The sequence below is a fragment of the Argopecten irradians genome, chromosome 7 (assembly GCF_041381155.1).
Source record: "Argopecten irradians isolate NY chromosome 7, Ai_NY, whole genome shotgun sequence".
Taxonomy (NCBI): Eukaryota; Metazoa; Mollusca; class Bivalvia; order Pectinida; family Pectinidae; genus Argopecten; species Argopecten irradians.
The window spans coordinates 46,179,035-46,202,561 of NC_091140.1; the positions used below are offsets into that span (position 1 = coordinate 46,179,035).

At 35.7% G+C, this 23,527-nt stretch overlaps 2 protein-coding genes across 2 annotated transcripts in view; one reads left to right on the forward strand and one right to left on the reverse strand.

Moving 5' to 3' along the window:
- The first annotated feature begins 1,170 nt into the window (after nt 1-1,170).
- The window catches only part of LOC138327265 (uncharacterized), a 38,648-nt gene continuing 16,291 nt past the window's right edge, over nt 1,171-23,527 (forward strand). The window contains exons 1-2 of the mRNA XM_069273244.1: nt 1,171-1,212; nt 1,638-1,803. Of these exons, the coding sequence (XP_069129345.1) occupies nt 1,186-1,212; nt 1,638-1,803 (193 nt within the window). The 5' untranslated portion in view covers nt 1,171-1,185. The remainder of the gene's footprint in view (nt 1,213-1,637; nt 1,804-23,527) is intronic.
- Nucleotides 11,746-16,657, reverse strand: LOC138326706 (uncharacterized). The gene is made up of 4 exons (XM_069272716.1): nt 15,270-16,657; nt 14,048-14,389; nt 13,227-13,465; nt 11,746-12,967 (listed from the first exon to the last, which is right to left on the reverse strand). The coding sequence occupies exons 2-4, from the start codon at nt 14,162-14,164 to the stop codon at nt 12,886-12,888; spliced, it is 438 nt and encodes a 145-aa protein (XP_069128817.1). The 5' UTR covers nt 14,165-14,389; nt 15,270-16,657; the 3' UTR covers nt 11,746-12,885.

Sequence of the window (23,527 nt, forward strand, 5' to 3'; positions counted from 1 at the left end):
ACCCTGCAAAATAATCAAACTCGTTTTACAATTACATTCTAATAGTTAAAAGCCGTTTCGGTAAATTATGTACCATTGATAAAACGCTGATTTTATTGCGTTACAAATAATTTTCTTTCAGTTTGTCAAATAAAAAACGGCGTTTTCATAGATGAGGCGGATGACGACAAGTACAAGCTGATGAAAGAGCAAGGAAAACTGGACTGGAGGACATTCGTTGTTTCAAGAGGACGTGAACTGAAACCAAGTATGTACAATAGTACATGTCAATTTCAATTATATTTTGATATTTCATTTGTAGTGTCACTGACTTTTTAAATGCCATATACAACTTATATTTCAAATGAGTTACTGGTCACCATCTTTCTTTTGTGTGCAATTTATTTTCTCATATTTCACAATCAAAGTCATTTAAGTGAAGATAACATCCTTGATTTCCTTCGCTTAAATAGTAATCCGCGAATTGAATTTGAAACCTAAATCGCGCGAAATTTACTTATTTTACAGCGATTGCGAAATAAGTTATATAGCTTATACAAATCACTTTCGATGACCCAAATGTAAACACGCGATGTGGGTGGAAACCGGAGTACCCGGAGAAACCCACATGATCGGACAGGTGACTCAGACCTGTTCACACCCGTGCAGGAGATCGCACCCCGGGGATCCAACCCCGGCCGGCTGCATGAAAGGCGAGTGGCTTAACGATTACACCACCCCTTTTTTCTTTGTCAACATCAAAATCGTTCTTTGCATAATGTTAATAAGATTTGATTTTTTTTACGAAATTGTTCAAATGGGCATATGGACAAATGTTCAAATTTTTTAAAAATTTGTTTGTACATTTTGACTTTTTAAAAAATTTTTAATTGATAAAACAACCATGTCATTTGTCACGAAAAAATTCAATGGTTCTTGATAATAAGTAAAGAAAACCATATAATAAAATTCAACTTACCATTTGCATTTAGGGCGCATATTTCTGTCCAGTGTCGTGGAAATGACTCGAATCTGATTTTTGTTGGTGTTGTTCAATTGTAAAAACTAATTATTGTTTTTACTGATGAATTTCTAAATATTGTAGGTGGTTTTCTGATTACCATGAACGTATCGTAAAACGAAAATGATCAGGTGTTTTCATATGTTCAGAATGGAACACCTCAATTGGGGAGAATTGTTTCAGAAATGGCCAGCGAACAGATAATAACTCAGGTTTGTTACTTTGTATTTACCTGATGATTTTGACTGATAAATTAATTAGATTCAATATTTTTTATTTATATGATATACATATTATATATTTTTGGTGTATATTTTACTTATTGTAAATTTGCATTTCTAATAGTAATTTGATCTAGAGCTTTCCAAACCATCCTCATGTCCCTAAAATTATAACAATGTTTGTTATTAAGATAAGTAGATAGTCTACGCATTTCAATATTGCAATTGATGAACGAAAAATGTTACAAAGTGATATCTTAATATTAGAAATGGAAAGGCACTAAACTGAAATTTGTTTCCGATGAAAGTGTTATATCATAAGATTTTGCTGTTTTCATATTTTTTTCAGAGAGATAGCAGATAAGATATTTGCACATATACATGTAATATATGTAGTTTTTTTTGTGATTATACAGGAAGAATACCTTGCAACTAACTTCAATACCCATTATCGCCGAAAGGCAGAGGATTTTAAGGAACCTTTCTGTAGTGCTTTACCGGAAGTAGAAGTCCTTGGATTGGAGCTGGTGTCGTTGACATCGTTTAAGCACTACACTTCAAATCCGACCACGGTAAACAAAGGTGAGATGTGTTCAAATTAATCATCGATGCCGAAATAGAATTCTATATATTATTTTATTTTAAAAATGTGAAATTAAGATCATGTCAACACAGTGTTATAGTTTTCGCTTTAACAATAATATTCAAGATCAAAGCTCTTTCATAGAAATTTCCAAATTATTGATAACGCAAAATATGCTCGTTAAAATAATAAGAAAATAAAAATAAAATGGTTGAAATAATGTCATATGCACGTTTTGCGTATCGACAGAGGGACGATGGTCCCAAACCACGGATGACCATATTTGTAAAAAGTATTTAAATGAGTATTTGAGAGACTGTATCTCATTGGTGGACCAATCAAAAAACTACAGTACCCGCTTCCGGTTTTGAATAACATCGATCGCCGCCATATTGCCTACGCTTCGTAGTATGCCTAGACTGAGGATAACATCAGAACGTCTTACGTTATGCCAGAAGCCATGCCTGTATCAACAGCTAGCCAAGCGTTAAGTCGTTGAACAGAGGTAAGCGAATGAAACAGTATTTCGAAATCCCTGCGATGTACTGTACAGTTAAGGGACAAGTACAAATGTACCTGTCTCTGTTGTTTTCCTCAAAAAAATAAAATGGACGAAAATTTACCTATGAAAGATGTTGAATGTCAATGTTTAATGACATTGCTACATACCAAGTAGGTCTCATGTCTATGTAAGCCTTAAAACTTACAATGAAAGTTAAAAACCAAGCATTTGAAATTAAAAAAAAATATATAATGATTCATGAAATACTTTTCGAAAATTATTTCTGAGACAGTGTCCTATCCAAGTAGTGGCAGCCATTTTTCTTTTTGCTCTGCTTAAATTAGTTACCTTCACTGGCCAACCCACTATATAAAGCACGGGACTTGACACACGTGCGTCTAGCCTGAGAGACTCTGGCCCCGACACCAGACTTGGACATTATGGCAGATAGATGTCTGGCGTAGGGCAAGAGCGCAGTAGTACTCGAAAACCTGGAATAAGCCGACACTGTTTGGTATCGGGTCAGGTCATCTCCGATTCAGACAGTTTTGTAAACATTACCGCCGAGAAGCGTCCCTTACTTTGGTCTTTTCAACAAATGAATATTTTTTCTACCCATACCAATCCATTTTACCACGCATGCACCTCATATTATCTCAATACAATAGCTTCTTTTCCGCAGTTTGAAATTTCCCTCCTCGCCGTCGCCATTTTCTCATATTATGCAAAGCTACTGTATTGAGATGATATGAGATGCATGCATAGTAAAATGGATTGGTATGGATAGAAAAATATTCATTTGATGAAAAGACGAAGGAAATGGAGGCTTCTCGGCGGTAATGTTTTGTAAGCAGTCTGAATCAGAGATGGGCTTATTCCAGGTTTTCGAGTACTACTGCGCTCTGGCCCTACGCCAGACATCTATCTGTCATAATGTCTAAGTCTGGTGTCAGGGCCAGAGTATCTCTGGCTAACGTGCGTCATTCTAAACATATCTTGTCTCAGGTACACATGGCCCTATATTGCAAATAACAATGTCAAACTGAAAATAAACACTGCACTCACCTGACAAGGTTTAATCATATAGTGAAGTAATACATGAACGTGTTGTCAGTTAGATCCCAAATGGGCCATATTCACGTACCACGTGATACCTGATAACGCACGTGATACCCGATAACCCACGTGATACCCGATAACGTTTGTGCGGGACTAGCATCTCCAGTGGTGATGGAATGTCATTCTTTGTAATCTTCCTGCTGAAATGACGTTAGCACAGGATATCATCTTTTGACGTCATTCCATCACCAATAGAAACAATAGTACTGCACAAACGTTATCGGGGCCCGGCACCATAAAACTTTCTCAATAAATTTTGTTTGCAAACATTTGTGAGAATCCGCTACGCGGATTCACACAGTTTGCAAACACAATTTCTTTCATACCCCGATGAAATTAAAAAATAGTGACTTCAATGCTTAAATATAACACTTCAATATACACTATTTATAGGTTTTACGCGTACATTGACACATGTGTGTAATTGGTAGCTAAGTTGTCGCTCGTTCGGGACAAGTAGTCACGTGCACATGGCCAGTTGAGTGCATATGTGGACGGATTATTATTTGGATTTCTATTCACTTGACAACGTGTGAAATTTTGATTTTAACAAACATCTAAATAAAAGCTTTGAGGAGTTGACATGTTTTTTTGCTAAAACAAGCCCTATACAGAATTATAGCTAATGACTTTGTTTACGTATTAGTAGGCGATACACAGTGGACAACTGCTAGGTGTATATGTACATGTATAGACTGATCATGAGCGCACGTGTGTCAATTCACACGCTTTATATAGGGGTCAGTGAGCGCGTCGGAATGTAAAACAAATATGGCTGCTCTTGAATGGGGAATGTCTCAAACGATTCTTGAAATACAAGTATACTTGTTTTCCCTTTAATAACGTTACTAATCTTAACTATGATTTTTTTCACATCAGAGTAGACCTACTGTAGGCTACATTGTGAATCTGATTATAATCATGAAATGTTACTTAACAGGATTGAGGAAAGGTGAAAATGTACCGTCCAGGACCTAGCCGGATGTAGCTGCAATATTGTAGCTCAAAAGACTTTTAGACAGATAATAGTGTTGTCTTTAGAGCTACGATTGGTGCCTATTACTGCTAATGGAGCAAGTAATGATTATGCAAATCATTATTAAATCGTTGCTATCTGCTTTAGGGTTGTTGGGCAGGACCAGAAGGACAGCAGTGCAGTGCTATGCTAAGGCAGCAGAACGATCTTCATGCGGGGTGTGGATGAAGAAGGACACCAGTATCTTCTGTTATTTGGTATCTAAATTGTTGTAGTTTTCATATTTAGTACATCCCTAACTTAATTGTATAGATAGTTTTTGTCTTTGAAACTATCGAGCATCCTCGAACAAACTTAATATTGACTGAGAATATGTCTGCACTTCCTATACTTTAGGAGAAGTATAAAGTTTGTTCAAGGATGCGCTCTATGGTTTCTAAAACAACAACCTATAAAAAATCGCAAAAATTGTCAAAAATTTCCACATTTTCATAATTTATGCATATTTTGAGTGGTTACCATGGCAACTGAAGCTGCAAAATTAGATACCAATAAAAAATAGCAAAAATTGTCAAATTTTCCACATTTGCATAATTAATGGTTACCATGGTAACTTCATCTGAAAACAGTCATCATAGATGAATTAGGGATATACTAAATGTTTAGAATACAACAAATGAACAGGTTTGAAAATTTGATGGATTTGGGGGCCAAAAAGGGCCCAAACCATACATAGTCCTTTGATACCCAGAATCCTGACATAAAGTGGAGTTGAGCAAACTATATAGGGTTCTGCAATGTCCCCTGTTAATGGAGTTATTACTAAATTTGTGTAGCAGAGGGTATTAGTCGTCGACTCTGGCGACAGTTCTAGTTGTTGTAAGTAAATTAAGCCTGATAATGTGTTTCTGTTAGATACACTTTATAAAATAAAATTTTGTGAATTTTGAACATTTAAATGGCTAGAAAATGTGTTTTGTGGAAAGAAAATACAATTTTATTTCCAGCAAAAATCACATTGAAGTGTATATTTCTTTGTTTGCAGGTGAGCATGACAATAGCCATTTGTTTAACTTCGGCCAAAAATATGGAACCACACTGTAAACATCACATCAATGTCATCGGTCCAGCTCTCATCAGTTGTCTAGGAGACAATAAGGTAAAGGACAAAGTGTAGGAGACCGTAAGGTAAAGGTCAAAGTGAAGGAGATTGTAAGGTAAAGGTTGAAGTGTAGTGTAGGGGACAGTAAGGTAAAGGTCAAAGCGAAGGAGACTGTAAGGTAAAGGTCAAAGTGTAGGAGACTGAAAGGGAAAGGTAAAAAAGTAGGGGACTCTAAGGTAAAGGTCAAAGCGAAGGAGACTGTAAGGTAAAGGTCAAAGTGAAGGAGACTGTAAGGTAAAGGTCAAAGTGTAGGGGACAGTAAGGTAATGGTCAAAGTGTAGGGAACTGCAAGGTAAAGGTCAAAATGTAGGGGACAGTAAGGTAACAGTCAAAGTGTAGGGAACTGTAAGGTTAAGTTCAAAGTGTAGGGAACTGCAAGGTAAAGGTCAAAATGTAGGGGACAGTAAGGTGACCGTCAAAGTGTAGGGCACTGTAAGGTAAAGGACAAAGTGTAGGAGACCATAAGGTAAAGGTCAAAGTGAAGGGGACAGTAAGGTAATGGTCAAAGTGTAGGGAACTGCAAGGTAAAGGTCAAAGTGAAGGAGACTGTAAGGTAAAGGTCAAAGTGTAGGAGACTGTAAGGTAAAGGTTAAAATGTAGGGAACTTAAAGGTAAAGGTCAAAATGTAGGGAACTGTAAGGTAAAGGTCAAAATGTAGGGAACTTAAAGGTTAAGGTCAAAATGTAGGGAACTGTAAGGTAAAGGTCAAAATGTAGGGAACTGTAAGGTAAAGGTCAAAATGTAGGAAACTGTAAGGTAAAGGTCAAAATGTAGGGGACAGTAAGGTAACCGTCAAAGTGTAGGAACTGTAAGGTTAAGGTCAAAGTGTAGGGAACTGCAAGGTAAAGGTCAAAATGTATGGGACAGTAAGGTAACCGTCAAAGTGTAGGGCACTGTAAGGTTAAGGTCAAAGTGTAGGGCACGTGAAGGTTTAGGTCAAAGTATAGTGTAGAGGACAGTAATGTTATAGTCAAAGTGTAGGGAACTGCAAGGTAAAGGTCAAAGTGTAGGGCACTTTAAGGTATAAGTAAAAGTTTAGGGCACTGTGAGGTAAAGGTCAAAGTGTAAGGGACAGTAAGATAAAGGTCAAAGTGAAGGGGACAGTAAGGTAAAGTTCAAAGTGTAGGGGACAGTAAGGTAATGGTCAAAGTGTAGGGAACTGCAAGGTAAAGGTCAAAGTGTAGGGCACTGCAAGGTAAAGATCAAAGTATAGTGCACTTGAAGGTAAAGCTCAAAGTGTAGGGGACAGTAAGTTAAAGGTCAAAGTGTAGGGCATGGTAAGGTTAAGGTCAAAGTGTAGGGCACTGTAAGGTTAAGGTCAAAGTGTAGGGCACGGTAAGGTTAAGGTCAAAGTGTAGGGGACAGTAAGGTTAAGGTCGAAGTATAGTGTAGGGGACAGTAAGGTAATGGTCAAAGTGTAGGGAACTGCAAAGTAAAGGTCAAAGTGTAGGGAACTGCAAAGTAAAGGTCAAAGTGTAGGGAACTGCAAAGTAAAGGTCAAAGTGTAGGGAACTGCAAAGAAAAGGTCAAAGTGTAGGGAACTGCAAGGTAAAGGTCAAAGTGTAGGGCATGGTAAGGTTAAGGTCAAAGTATAGTGCACTTTAAGGTAAAAGTCAAAGTGTAGGGGACAGTAAGGTAACAGTCAAAAGTGTAGGCGATTAACAAAATTAAGTCAGAATAACTATTGTAGCATTGTGACTCCTTTTATTATACCACCCGCAATGAAGTTAATGGGGGTATACTGGAACTTTGTTCGGCAAACTCCTCCTAAATTACTTGACAGATTTTGATTAAATTTGGTACATAGAACCCTGATATAAAGGGGATATAAGAAAACGATATTGGGTTCTGCAATTTCCTCTATTAATGGAGTTATTACTAATTTTGTGCAACAGGGAGTATTAGTTGTTTACTCTGGTGACAGTTCTAGTTAGTCTACTCCTTTGTTACTTTACAGGTAAAATGAAAGAAGCTACCGGCTCCAACTAGAGGACTTATCACACATTCTGGGGATGACGAGGAGGACAAAGATGACAAGGAGACTGGTGAGGAAGGAGAAAGTAACGTGGCTGATCTCATACCAATGAATGATGTTTGGTAGGTAACTCTTGGTCAGTTCTTGATGAAGGTATGATTACTGTAAACCAAATTAATTAATTTGTACAAACAGAATTTACGAATTCAAAGTAAACTGGTGGAAATATGTTTATAGAGGCACCAAGTAAGTGAATGAACAGTCATTCATTTTGTTGGAGTCCGGCATGGCTACTGGTGTTTCCTTTTTAAGATTATCATTGTCAGTCTGTTGAGTAAAGATTGAAGTAAAGTGGATCTTAATTTTTTATCATTTAATTTACTGTTGACGCGGGATTACTTCGAAAGGCACAAGTGAAGTACTAACCAGACAGACGGAGGAAGTTCCTTTGATCACTAGAGGCACAAATTGAATGGGATAACATGCGCGTGGCGATTGGTCGAGTCTGACTTCATAAGCCCCGCCCCATAAACAACACTGACAGCACGTACACTGTTCATGTAAAACTCTTCAATTCAGTGATCACCGAGATGTGACGGCGTAGTACATGGCCTCTCAGTTTCGGTGTAGAACTTTACATATATGCTGTATTGTAATGCCCCGGTTAATTTGAACCGACGGATAGTTCAAACACACATTTTTTTAGGGAAAATTTTTTTTAGTTAATCAGTTTGAACAAATGATCCAAGTAAAATTAAGATTTTTGTCGGCAAATCGGCACAATGGGATCCTCATAAATGACGGTATTTTGATTATTGCCACAAAGATTTTTTGAATTAAAGACTGAATAAATGATCATTATAATGCCTGTGGTGACAAGTCGATGTGGTGGTATACGCACAAAATACAGACGTTATCATGTGGTGACAAGTCGTTGTGGTGGTATACACACCTTATAGACATCAAATACAGACATTATCATGTGGTAACAAACCTGTTTCCCAAATTCCCATCAGATTCGTTGCTTGAGTTCATTAAATTATTTAAACATTAGTGTTACTATGATATTATATGGTCGGGAATGCAACTATATTGAAATGCTAGTAATCAACTATATTATATATGCTCTGATTTTCCACTAAATTGTCATTGGCTAATGGGTGGTCATCTGTAGGTAAAAACGTTGAGTTAATATTACATAATTATGAACTATTGTGAATTTCACTGTCCAATTGTTGATTTCAACAGGGTATTGACCTATGGGTATCGTTTTTCTTGTAAGAAATATGCACCTGTTAAAACATATTTTACAATTGTATATCTAATGTAAATTATGGACCTTTGATTCGGTTAATATGGTGTTATATATATAAGTCCATACTTGTAATTGATATATGCATTCATTTTTTTCACTATTACAACATTTTAAAATTATTCATCGTTTTTTCATTAATACATACATATCATGCATATCCAGATTCCAGTTGAATTCATCAGGGAATGGTGGCGTTTCCATTTAGAATAATTAAATCGTTTTCACCTGGAATCCGATTTCATACTAAGTATATTTTCAAATAAAACGTAATTTCGATATCCGAATACCTGAATATCGCTACAGCAGATCGGATTCATACTAGGAGGGGTTGCCCTTATTCGGCACGAAGAAAAAAAAACATAATTATGTCATTGTATCCACATTGCTTTTTAACCCTGGCTACGCCCCTGGAAGTTGAAATCGTGATTATTCCATGAATCAATGGATAAATGAATTGATGACACAGGACAACAGACAGGAGATAAAATATATTCACTAATTTTACCTAAAATTGCTATAAATGCCAAAAGTGAATAGATGACAGGAATGACATCAAGCATCCTAAATCTCGAGGGGTTATGATCACGTATACTGTCTAGGATATTATAATGTTGCAACGTCTGTTATTTTGACGTGCACAAGATGCGTGATCACATTGCATCAACACTTATAACGTAATGTCTGTTTTTTAACGTGCACAGGATGCGTGACCAATTGCATCAACACTTAATAGCCTCAACTTGTACCTTGTATGGTGCTTGTGTTCTAGTACCCAGCTATGTATGGTGCTTGTGTTCTAGTACCCAGCTATGTATGGTGTTAGTGTTCTAGTACCTAGATATCTAGTACCGAGATATATATGGTGTTAGTGTTCTAGTACCTAGATGTGTATAATGCTTGTGTTCTAGTACCCAGACATGTATGGTGCTTGTGTTCTAGTACACATATATGTATAGTGCTTGTGTTCTAGTACCTAGATATATGTATGGTGTTAGTGTAGTACCTAGATATGTATAGTGCTTGTGTTCTAGTACCTAGATATGTAAAGTGCTTGTGTTCTAGTACCTAGATATGTATATTTGGTGCTTGTGTTCTAGTACCCAGGTATGTATGGTGCTTGTGTTCTAGTACCTAGAAATGTATGGGGATAGTGTTCTAGTACCTAGATATGTATGGTGCTTGTATTCTAGTACCCAGATATGTATGGTGCTTGTGTTCTAGTACCCAGCTATGTATGGTGCTTGTGTTCTAATACCCAGGTATGTATGTTGCTAGTGTTCTAGTACCTAGATATGTATGGTGCTTCTGTTCTAGTACCTAGATATGTATGTTGTTAGTGTAGTACCTAGATATGTATGATGCTTGTGTTCTAATTCCATATGTGTATGGTGCTTGTGTTCTAGTACCCATATATGTATGGTGCTCGTGTTCTAGTACCTAGATATGTATGGTGTTAGTGTAGTACCTATATATGTATGGTGCTAGTGTTCTAGTACCTACATATGTATGGTGCTTGTGTTCTAGTACCTACATATGTATGGGGCTTGTGTTCTAGTACCTAGATATGTATGGTGCTTATGTTCTAGTACCCAGATATGTATGGTGTTAGTGTAGTACCTATATATGTATGGTGCTAGTGTTCTAGTACCTATATATGTATGGTGCTAGTGTTCTAGTACCTACATATGTATGGTGCTAGTGTTCTAGTACCTACATATGTATGGTGCTAGTGTTCTAGTACCTATATATGTATGGTGCTAGTGTTCTAGTACCTATATATGTATGGTGCTAGTGTTCTAGTACCTACATATGTATGGTGCTTGTGTTCTAGTACCTATATATGTATGGTGCTAGTGTTCTAGTACCTATATATGTATGGTGCTAGTGTTCTAGTACCTACATATGTATGGTGCTAGTGTTCTAGTACCTACATATGTATGGTGCTTGTGTTCTAGTACCTAGATATGTATGGTGCTAGTGTTCTAGTACCTATATATGTATGGTGCTAGTGTTCTAGTACCTACATATGTATGGTGCTAGTGTTCTAGTACCTACATATGTATGGTGCTAGTGTTCTAGTACCTACATATGTATGGTGCTTGTGTTCTAGTACCTAGATATGTATGGTGCTTATGTTCTAGTACCCAGATATGTATAGTGCTTGTGTTCTAGTACCTAGATATGTATGGTGCTTGTGTTCCAGTACCCAGATATGTATGGTGTTAGTGTAGTACCTATGCAAGAGGAAACAAATCACTTGTAAGTTTATTGTGATATTTCAAAAGCTTCCGACTGGGTCTGGCACAAAGATGAACTTGTAAAATAACAATGGTATTTCAGGATATTTCTTGTTATGGTTGGAAAATTATCTTATTTTATCCATTTTCTGAAATAGGTAGGATTAAGGCTAGAGTCCTTCAAGGCTCAATACTTGGTCCTCTTCTTTTTGTTATCTTTCTGAACAATATTACTGAGCTTGAATCTTCTACATGTCTTTTTGCGGACGATAAATCTAATAAAATCCTCATCTTCATGCAGAGAAATTGAATACATTTTATGTACTTAATAGCGATTTAGAAAAGATAAACAGGTGGGCAAAAGCATCGCTTGCATCTTTTAATCCCAATAAGACTGAAGTTCATCTTATTTCAAACTTGAATTGAATTGATGAAGATTTAGATTTGATTTTTTGATGACATTTTTGACATTTGAGTTGACATGCCACATTGTGGCGTATTAACTATAAGTCTTAATTGAAGTAAATCTAGAGAATTTTTTTTAACACACTATACAGTACAGATAACTTGAAAACAGTTTTAAACAACTATATCATTTATTTGTATTTGTGAATAAATTCCATAATATTTAACATCTGGAAAGATTTCACATGAGGATGAATTTAAGTTAATTGATAAGAAGCAATAGGTGCTTAACAAGAAAAACACCAGGTTAAAGCTTTAGATGTCAACATATTCATTAAACATCGTATGACAGCATCATAATGCCCATACCTACACTCTAGAAATTAAAAATAAAATTATGCCCTATAATGATTGCACAAATTCTCAATAAAAAATAGGAACTCCTTCATATCAATTTCACAAATGACATCTGATCACACATATTACTCTACTTTGTAAAACAAATACAGCAACTATTATACAATGTATATAAGTTACAAATGACATCCCAGATGTCCACAGAATACATATAACAATAAACTTTCAATAGAAATAACAACTGAATGTCTCCATAATATTTAAAATATTTTTCTTAGATTAATTGAAAATAAATACTGGCTACTACTGCAGTTCTATCACATATATATTTTATGTCACAAATGACATCACAGATATTCATATACTACTTTCAATAAAGAAAGAAGTATTGTAGTCATATTCATGAATGACATTTTGTGTTAAATATAACTTGAACTCTATAAATTCATGTTTTATGAAAAACCTACAAACTGCTTCTGTCACATAAAATTCATAAAAGATGTTGACATAATAAAAACAATACCGTAGCAACTATACGGTACAAGTACAAACTAAGTTCAAACACTAATTCTCTCAATTCCATTTTGAAATCTGAAGATTGGTGACACATATTATGGTTCCTTGTTGCTGTGTTTGCCAGCTTCAGGACCTCCTGGACTCGGTTCTCTGTCTGAAGTTTGTGCATCATAAAATGTCCTTTTGCATTTTGCATTTGCATTGGGAATGGTCAACATGGCTTCAGACAGAATGAACAGAACTGGAAATTGCTTGTCACCTGTGATGTGATTACACATTTTTCCCATACTGGCACATGAAGTTCAAAATCAGCTGTCACAGATTAATCAGTCAGTTCATCCTATAGTTTGGTTGATTGATTAATTGATGGGGCTTAAACGCCTTAATGTCCTTGTTCCAGACATAACCAAGCCTAGGACACTCTAGTTTGGGAAGGTCCTCCTGTGGAACAATCCCTGGGAACTTCCTGGCAATGGCCATCACATCTGTTGGTGTGCCATCAGACCGTGTAGCAGGGTTAAGGTAACCCAACTGCATCCTCAAATGGAAACTTCTTGATCATCTTGTCTACAACAGTGCAATAAAATTTCCTGAAAGACCTGTAAGAATAAAAATGAAAATATTTAGTGTAAAGTTTTTCTATGGCAAGTTATCACAAATGAAATTGAAATTAGTTTAAGTAATTAGTATTGATAATAAATCATAACAAACTTCTATTATTGTTATTATCATCCTGGAAATACATTAAATTCAGATTAATGCAAAATTTTAAATATCCATGATTAATCATGTTGAAATGTTTTACAAGTTATTGTAAATACATATTCATGATTTATACACTTATATTGTTTAACTTACCCCAAAATTCTATTGGTCAAGAATGGGGAAATGCTGTCCTCTTTGTCGACTATGTATGCATAGCAGAATGGTCCAATGTCCACAATGCTGTCTGGAATCTGGTTGTTGATGTCGTCAAACTCAACCTTGGTCAAATGATCAGCTTCCCGGATGACTTTGGCCTTGACGAATCTGCCCAGGAACCTCCCTAGTAGACGTCTGATCTCTTTTGCCATATAACTAATCCTAAATTCATCGGCCTGAAGTATAATGGAATGTTATTAGAGAAATTCTAGCTTAATATGAATGTATGAATAGGTTAATCTAATAAAAATTTTAAATATTGAAGAATTATCAAAGATCAAAAAGTGTTGTGTAAATAATCAAGAATTATCAAAGCTAGATTAAGACATAGGTGTGTGATAATCATACACAAATATATATAGACTTTACATTGATAAGAACTACTAATCATACTCATAATCATATACAGATAAAAATATTCTGTCATATTTTTTTTTCAAAACAATTGCCATATCTTCTTGTCATATTAGAGTTTTAGTACATAACGTGACCTTTTCTCACGTTTTCATTGGTTCAGTCCCCAGGCACTATTTAGCCATAGTCCCGGGACAATGGTTTCCCGTGGGATTATGGTTTGGCATGCTTTTTGTTATGTACGTCGACATAATGAAATGACGTCATTGTCGCTATTTGCGCTCTTCACTGGCAAACAAGCTATATGCAGACGACGTTTTGCAAAACACTATGATGTCATGGTTTGAAAACTTGAATGCTGAGGAATATACACAGGAAAAAACGGCTTAGGTACTATGCCATACCTTGACAACACTATAAAACAATAGTGCCCTCAAAAGAAATAGTAATAGCTGAAATGTTATGTTGAACTCGTTGAATGACTCTAGGATGAAAGCCAGAAATAAGTAGTACATTCTCATCTATGAAGATGATATTTGACCAGCAATCCTCTTGATGCAGACAGGCTTCTCCACGTCATCACGAGAATTGAAGTAGCTCTGGAGGGCTGGCCAGTGATCTAGGAGGCACTTCACTTTACACACTTCTCAAGGCTCAACCAATGGGTAGAGCAATGTTTCAGTATCTTGGTTGGCTCCACATCACAAAACTTTGTAAATTCTATGTACTTCTCTTTCCTGCTGGAGCTGAAAATATATAATTTTTATGTTATTTCTCAGTTAAATAATTAAAGATGTTCCAGGCCAGCCCTAATGAATTGTTTGTTTCCCCTTTAACAACCCATACCAGTGTTGGGTAGGTAGGTAGATTTTTTTTATTAGACAACAAATACTTCAAGTTATTAGTTTTCTTTCTAAAACTGAAGTTATAAAAGCATAAAATGTATTATAAGAAAAGAAACAAAACAGAGAAAACAAAAAGAAATGAAAAAATATTTTTGGTATGGAAAATGCCAATAAAATATTTTGGGTAGGGAGTGTTTTGATGGGTAGGTCGGAAAGGGGAAACAAACAATATTTTATTTTAAGCCCCACCACCGACAGAGCATAAATGATTCTTATCATTTGAACAACGATTGGTAATTAATCATGTATATATATATGTCTGATTAACACAAAAAACAATATAATTTTGCTTTCGGTTGCATGCGCAATCAGTACCTCATTCCATATAGGACATAGTGCCATCGATTTTTTTCCGGACGCAAGTAATTATTGTTTAATATTTTTATCTTGAAGTAAAATTAGAAGCTGAAACTTTTCAATAGTGGTAATGCAGTGTACAGTAAGTAACTTTTGTAACTGAAGAAAAATACTAATTCGTCTGCTCATGTTTTTTATTGTGAAAAAATGCTATTTGTCAGAGGTGGAGCATCTTTAACATTCCCACAGTTTCAATCTATCATCTCAACAAACACCCACTGAAATATCTTCACTGAATGCTAAATGTTATAAATACATGTTTTCAAGTGGGACTATATCATATGAGATCTTTGTCTTAAAAGTTTAAATCTATAAATAATTTGGGAATCAATTACCTCAAGCAATATATACAAATTATATGTACCTGTAATAGAAATGGAAGAAGGTGTCCACCAATCGATCCTCGATGGACATAGGCAGGGTCTTGACAGCTGCCACAGTGCACAGGTTGCTCAGATGGCAGCTACATCCAATATCAAAAATATAAGGGTGTTTTCTCTTATGATGTAGGTCATCAGAGAGTTGTGTCTACCTTTCATAACAGAGTAGTTGTCTGGGACAAAGTAAATAACATTCTGCAAAGGATTATCATGATTCCTGCAAAAAACAAAAAAACAAAAAAAAAACAAGAATCAGTTACAAATCAAAATTACAATAGTCTTAACTAAATATCTATTAGCCAGTTAAGCACAGCAAAATTTATTGAATCTAGGAAATTTATTATTTGAAATAAAAAATAACATACAGTACGTATCTGGATATCGATTTCTTATTTTTAATCATTTACGGTAGTTTTCTGCGTATTGCCAGCGGGCTATACAATTTTTTATATCAGAAGATGCCTAATGCAGGCTATCTGCCGATGCCGCTATCTGTGAAAACTAAAGATAGTTATAACCAAATTATAACAAGAGATCCCAGAGGGAGCTTGGTGCCCACCAAAGATTGGTCTATGTCTGACAATTGTCAGATGGATCTTTTCTCTACTTTCCAAACTTCAACTATCAAAATCAAAGATGGCGGCCTGTCGGCCATCTTGTTGACCGATCGGTCCCAAAATGCACAACTAGGACCCAATGAGAACCTACATATGGAATTTGAGACAGATCCTTGCTGTACTTTCTGAAAAATAGTGGTAACAAACTTCAACAATCAAAATTCAAGATGGCGACTGGCATGGTCAGCCATCTTGTTGACCGATCGGTCCCAAATGTCAGTATGTACAACTAGGGCCCAAGAGGAACCTTCATGTTTTATTTGAGAATTATCCCTTTAGTACTTTCTGAGAAACAGTGGAAACAATTTTTTACTACCAAAATCCAAGACGGCTGCCTGATCCCTTCAGTACTTTATGAGAAATAGTGATAACAAACTTTAACTATCAAAATCCAAGATGGCTGCCTGGTGGCCATCTTGTTTACCGATTGATCCCAAAATGCAAAATGCATAACTAGCTATAGGGCCCTTGGAGAACCTACATATGAAATTTGAGAAAGATCCTTTCATCACTTTCTGAGAAATAGCGATAACAAGAATTGTTAACGGACGCACTACAGACGAAAAGCGATTTGAATAGCCTACCATCTGCTGATGGTGGGCTAAAAATATGCGGGCTATACATGTATGTTGGAAATAGTTCACTATTCTAAAATATTTTTGTATGAACTATTATTCCTTGCATTTAAAACCTATTTCCAAAGAAAAAAATATGTTATTGATAGCTTTACATATCTTTGAATAAACCTATAGCCCTTTCGATATGAAATGACTATAAAGCATATACATATGTGTATATATGATAAATTTAAAGAAAAATCCTTACGGACGAAATCTATAAGAAATAAAAACAATAACGACTGACTAGTGAGCGAAAGCGCTCACTAGTCAGTCGTTATTGTTTTTATTTCTTATGTGTATATATATAGACTCATGAACCATTATTAGTATATCATATACTACATATGTCCTGTCAAAAATTAACTGTATTTTCAAGCATTACATCAAAGTATAACCCGCAGACAATCTGACTGTGTGGGTTATCTGTAATTTATTTTTCAAAATCATAAAGAATGCTTGATTTTGCTTCCCCTGGGCTATACCCCGGCGCGGGTTATATGCAGGTAATTACAGTAATTTTCTTTTTACATTCAAATTCCAACAAGATGGGTTTTTTACATACAGGCTATAGCTTACTTCATTTAGAACTTAATACCTTATGAAAGATATCCTTACAAGAACATTTGTTGAAGGTATATTTGCAGATGTTCTGGGAATTGCTGACGTTACAAATAGGCATGGCCAGGGACCGTGAGACAGTCCTGCTGTTTAAGAAATGAACCATTACTGCTAGATCTCAGGTGCTGAACTACTTCCTGCTCTAACGTTGGGGCCAGGGCTTTCTTCACTAGCATGGCGGTCTTTGTTTGACTACAGGCAAACTTACAGGAAATCTTAAGCTTGATACCGGGAAACATTTTCTTGTAGATCTTTGTGAAATGATCAGCAACATATGCATTGTAGGGAAGATTGTGCTCTGCCAAGAAGTCACAAAATAGGGTCTATGCTGTGGTGACATCTCCAATAAAAAAATATGCATTATAAGGAGGTTAAGTTGATTTAAGTATTAATGACAGATTTATTAAATATTAATTTATCTAAAAAAGTTAATATCTGATATCAGTTTTGCTTTGGTTTGACTGTTACTTTGATGTCAATTTAAAATGAATAATTTAAAAACAAGCAGACATTTTGCACTCAATCAACACATTGAAACCAATAATACTTATATAGAATATGTAAAATGATCTGACTGTGAATCCTCGTTTTAACCGCAGGCATTGATCCTGACATTATCTTATGTATGCAACCAGTGTATCCAGTTATATCCCCTGCCTCTATAATACATGTTGATCAAGTTGAATGACATCAATGACCTGACAGTACTAGTGAAGGCATACATGATTGTGTCCATAAGTCAGATGTTGACAATACGGTACTTATATATAATTTTAGGCAATAGTTATACATGTGTTTCTGAGATGGATTCCAAAAAATATAGATCTTTTTAAATTTGTTTCAATACTAAACTAATGGAATCAATATTGACAATAAATTAAAAAAAAATATCAATGACAACCCTATTGCTAATGAATATACACATATCTAATGGACAACAAATTGCAAGCATACGAACAATATGTTCCTAAGATCTCTAAACATATATATAAATGCAATTCATAATTCTTTATGATTCTATATACTTATTTACAAGACAATTGTACAAGTGTATCTGTATATAATAATATTAGTATGAACGAAAATGTTCATGAGAGAAATCCAGTTCCTCAATTATTAAAAACCAACAGTCAGTGAATGATCATTGGAAATCCAATATTTGGGAAGTCCTGAGCCCTACCTACAATGACATCACACCACTTAAAAAGTTGCAGTGTCTATATATCCTGGTGTTAGACTTGTAATGTGTGCATACCCATGGTTCTAGACTTATAGTGTCTACATAAACATGGTGTTATACCTATTTTTTCTGAGACCACAGGAAATTGGTGTTCTGTCTATAAATATATAAATTAGTGTAACCCTCGTCAATACCAGCAGCAATATATTGCTTGGCTAGAGAGAACTTTTCTTTAGCTCCATCGGTTGAGCGTCAGACTAGTAATCATGAGGTTCTGAGTTCAAACCCTGTCAGAGGCAGGTATTAGATTTATTATAAATCCTGCATCCTGTTTCATTGGCTCCCACGTAGGGACTCGGGAATGATACTTCACAATACCTGCGAAGGAATCGTTGTGACCCCTGGAAACTCGAGGACGAGTTGATACCTGGAGGGGGAGTATGTAACCCTGGTCAATACTAGCGCTCGGCTAGAGAGAACTTCTCTTTAGCTCAATCGGTTGAGCGTCAGACTGGTAATCCAGAGCTGAGGTCCCGAGTTCGATCCCTGGCAGAGGCAGATATTAAATTTATTGTAAAATCCTGGTAATGTTGGGAATAGGTTGAAATTTTATGGTCGATCATCAGTTTTATTTAACCAATCAATGATCGATTAAAATCGATTACTTTATTCCTTGATGTATAAACAAATTTCATATAAAAAAAAATCCTTCAAAGGCTTACGATTGCGAGGCCTCTCGGTGCTGTCATGTTTTCATGTCGCTTGATTTTCTTCACTTTATACTTTGTTTTATCATGGTGTCCTAAAATTCTGATGAAACTCGATTACAGATTTCTTACTCGATTAAAGTCCCATTATGCTTTCACCAAACTTTGCTAAAATATACATTAACATCCCTTATGAAAGGTTCTTCATTTGGTTTCTTTACAATGAAGATAATTACGCAATAATCAATTAGTAAAGAATTCTTAAAATAGAACGGGTTGATTTGCATAGTTAAAAATACCTCGTGTATACGTATGTGTTCGATACCCGGATATAGTAAACAAAACAAGCATGGCCGAGACAGAGGGCAGTTTTGAGGAAACGGTGAGCAATACAATGTTCTATAATTGTTTAGTATATGATACATATTAGATTCCACAGATTATAAATGTGTCCTGTCAAAGGTTACATATAGTTTATATAAAGCTTGATACAAAATACGTATTAATCGAAAAATAGTGGATGTAAATAGTGAAATGCATACATGGGGCACCATATGGGGTATTTTATCGTACAAATATAAACACGTGGCCGTGTCATTTTTGGTGATGATCGGTTGTATATCTAAATACTTAGAGTATATCTAAATACTTAGAACATACGTAAAGAGGTGGACTAATAGCTTACTATATACATGTATTATAACTGCTTTCTATTTATTCTTTGGGTATTTTATAACGATATTCGTCTATGAAATATGTGATAGTACATGCATGTACATATAGATGAAAGATCACTGGAATCGACGCTAGTCGAGATACATCAATCTGTATGTTGTATCTAGTTACCGATTCCTGTCGAGATTTCATTTCTATATAATTAACTGATTAAATGTTTTTCGATTACGTTTCGTGTATTTAGAAAAGGATCATTATATACATCAAGTAGTGATTACCAGGTGCATGAGTCCTAATTATCGTATGGGCATTTTTAAATATAGGCCTACAATTTTATGTACACGGAGCGAATTAAACTAATCAAAGACTCGCATTTATATTAGTACAAACGTCAGTATTAGAGTGAACTAAGGGGATATAAATATTGTCAGACTATTGGAGTTTCATCATTAAAAAGACACAACATATATTATTTTGACCCTTGATACTACCTGGTGGACTATCATTTGCCGTCGGTACGTAATTCTTACGAGTGTGCATCCATTTTACGCTGAACGTGAATTATGTTTATTAGCATTCAGCCCATTTGTTTTCATAGGGAAAATTCGATTTGTGGAGCAAGTCTAAACGTTTATGCGCTAAATGAAATATGTGAGAAAAAATAAGTTCGTGATGCCTGCTAGGACTTTACCAGTCTTATTTAAACGGATATTTTCCCCATCTTCTCTTCTTTTAATGAAGGACTGATCCAGGTTTTCTTTAGCTGTTTAGGTATACTTTTCCACCAGATCTTCTTCACTTGATGAACTGTATAGAAATCATTAACGGACTGCTTTTATACTCCATTTTTTAATTAGTACTATTCAATCAAACCAAACTATTCTACATTTTGTACATGCATTCCTTTTCCTGTCCCGTGCATGCAATGAATTATGAGATAAAATGAATCACATTGGCCTACATATGTGGTTCATGAACGGGTGTTTGGCTCTATAGACATTTTTTTCTCTCTCTTTATATATTGGCACAGTATTACATATACATTTGTACATGTATATGTCATATAGAGAGAAAAAAAGTCTATAGAGCCAAACACCTGTGGTTCATATACATGTATCTTTATATGTAGCATAAACATATATTATGTATATATGTTTTTGCATGTAGTAATTACAAAGTTCATAATAATGATCTTATGCTACAATGTGGATTGTACTCAGTTAGTAATTCATGATCATGATCACTTGTCATTGATATACATGTATCCGATAATGCCGATATCGTCGTTGACCCTACATGTTGTCTCAAACACTGGTCTAAGTTTCATGTACATGCTCGCGATCGGTCTGCGATGGAGTAGAACATGTAGGTTTTCCAGACTTCGTATGTACATGTATGTATGTATATCTATATAGCAGGTAACGACATGGCGTGTTTGTGTTTACTTTCATTTGTTTACGAGTTTGGCGCGTCATCCCGTGGGAGGCCTCATCAGGTAACACAAACGTACGTGTGTTCGGTTTCTATGTGCACAAACGTGTGTTCGGTTTCCATGTACATTTCAACAAAGCTAGATTAGACCCTATAGGCATCTATAAATCTTTATTACAAAATACATAAGATCAGCAAATACCATCGCAATTATAATTTTGTTAATTGCTTGCTTTCCATTCAAGAACAAACACTTTTTGAATAGTTTTAGCCTAGTTTTATATAGAAACTACATGTAAATACATGCATGTACAATATGTATTTGTAGGTCCACGCGTGGAATGCGTGGGATCGTATACGTAACGTGCAGTCGATCGCGATCGAGCAATGCAACTTGACCGCTATAAATTGTTTGAAAATCGTTGTTTGAAGGAACGTGCACGTGGTGAAGAACGGACCCATGTGTGTGTTCGCTGACACGTATTTGGCGAGTCTTCAGTAGTGCGTTCGCCATGCACGATGTTGAAGTTTGTTAGGGAAATTCCACTTTTTTTGTGCCTGCGCATGCGTACTAGATTGTTTTGGCTCTGGGGCGGAACTACGGATTTCCCCCTCTCCGAAGAGGGGTTTTCTATTGTTTTTTAAAAACATGGAAATGTTGGGCATTTTTTATTAGCAGATATTTTCATAAGGATATATGCTCTACTATTCAGCAAAGTTTGGTACTTTATGACGATATTTTTTCACCCCAAAACATAATGGGGCTTTAAAAAAGTAAATTTGGGAGCGATCAAACACCTCGAACCAACGATACGCGACGAACTCGACTAATCGGAACGCCACTATTAGTTACGTTATTACAGCTGACAATGTAAGGTAAAAAATATTCAAATGATTAAAAATAAAGTATACATGTACTTGTATTTCAAGAATCGTTATGAGACATTCCCCTGTCAAGGACAGCCATTTTTGTTTTACATTCAGACACGCTTACCGATCCCTATATAAGTGTGTGAAATTAATTGACACACCTGCGCTCAGTCTAAAATGTACATTTACTCCTAGCATTTGTCCACTGTGCATCACCTACTAATATGTAAACAAAGTCGTTACCTGTAATGCTGTATGGGGCTTAATTGTTTTAGCAAACAAGAGGCCCAAGGGCCTTAACGGTCATCCGACTACCTTGGCAATAATCATATAGGAAATTAATTAGATATAGTGTCATGGTAGCCATCTTCGATTTGGGATCAACCAGAGATGTAACAACACTTTGTCCGGACCTTGTCAGGATCATTTCATGCAAGTTTCAGCCAAATCGCACCAATAGAACTTGAGAAGAAGTTCAAAATGTGTTTTCAAGATGGCGGCTGTGTCGGATCGACCCGAAAAATAAGAACACTTTGTCGGGACCATGTCAGGATCATTTCAGGCAAGTTTCAGCCAAATCACACTGGTAGAACTTGAGTTCAAAACGTGAAAAGTTAACGCACGGCGGATGGCGCACGGCAGACGGTGACGGACGAAACATGACGACTATAGGTCATCCTGACCTTTCGGGCAGATGACCTAAGAAAAACACGTCAACTAAAGCTGAATAGAATTCCAAATAATAATCTGTCCACATATCGCCATGTAAATCATCATACTTGATGCACTCAACTGGCCATGTGCACGTGACTACCTGTCAAGAACGAGTGACAACTACCAAGGACACACAAGTGTCAATGTGCGCATAAAACCTAAATGTATATTGAAAAGGACCTCTTTCACGAACAATGGAAATTTGCCCACGAACCAATTTTATTAAAACTAAATGTTAAATGTAGCAACATTAATGCAAACCCTTGAAATACGTTTAAAAAATTCAAAAGGTCCCAGGGGCCTGTGCTGTGGCCAAATTAATGTTGCCAAGTAGAGGTGTATGACAGGGTTCCCTTTTTGATCCAAAAAGATATCAAAATAATGTTTTATGTCATAAAACTGTATTATTTTCTGAAGAGTATAAATAATTACATATTATGATCACAAATATGTAGGCAAAATGTGACAAATAAAATTTTGGCTACATTTTAAAGACAGAAAATATCGAAATTTTGGGTGTTATTTTCGGCCATGTCAATTATTAACAATGGTGATTCACCCACTTCCAGTTTGAGTGCACCAAAAATATTTTCTAAAAAGTTGGCTCATTACCTGAAGTAAATATTGTGAAAATTTCAGAAAAATTGTGGACCGGTAAATTTGTCGTTTAAAGGTTATAATATAGCAAGGTCTATTTTTAGTATTGTTACATAATGCTATGAATATGTTTATTTTGGATCATTAATCACGAATCTAACGGTGTCAACATTAATGTATAATCCAATACTCATCTGTAACGCTTGATATGAT

What these genes read in the sequence shown, in the direction of transcription:
- LOC138326706 (XM_069272716.1), bottom strand. Translation starts at nt 14,164, where the DNA reads ATGAGAATGTACTACTTATTTCTGGCTTTCATCCTAGAGTCATTCAAC. An exon ending in TGTTTTATAGTGTTGTCAAG is followed by an intron (nt 13,466 to 14,047) that starts GTATGGCATAGT and finishes ATTATACTTCAG; the next exon opens with GCCGATGAATTTAGGATTAG. An exon ending in TTGACCAATAGAATTTTGGG is followed by an intron (nt 12,968 to 13,226) that starts GTAAGTTAAACA and finishes TTATTCTTACAG; the next exon opens with GTCTTTCAGGAAATTTTATT.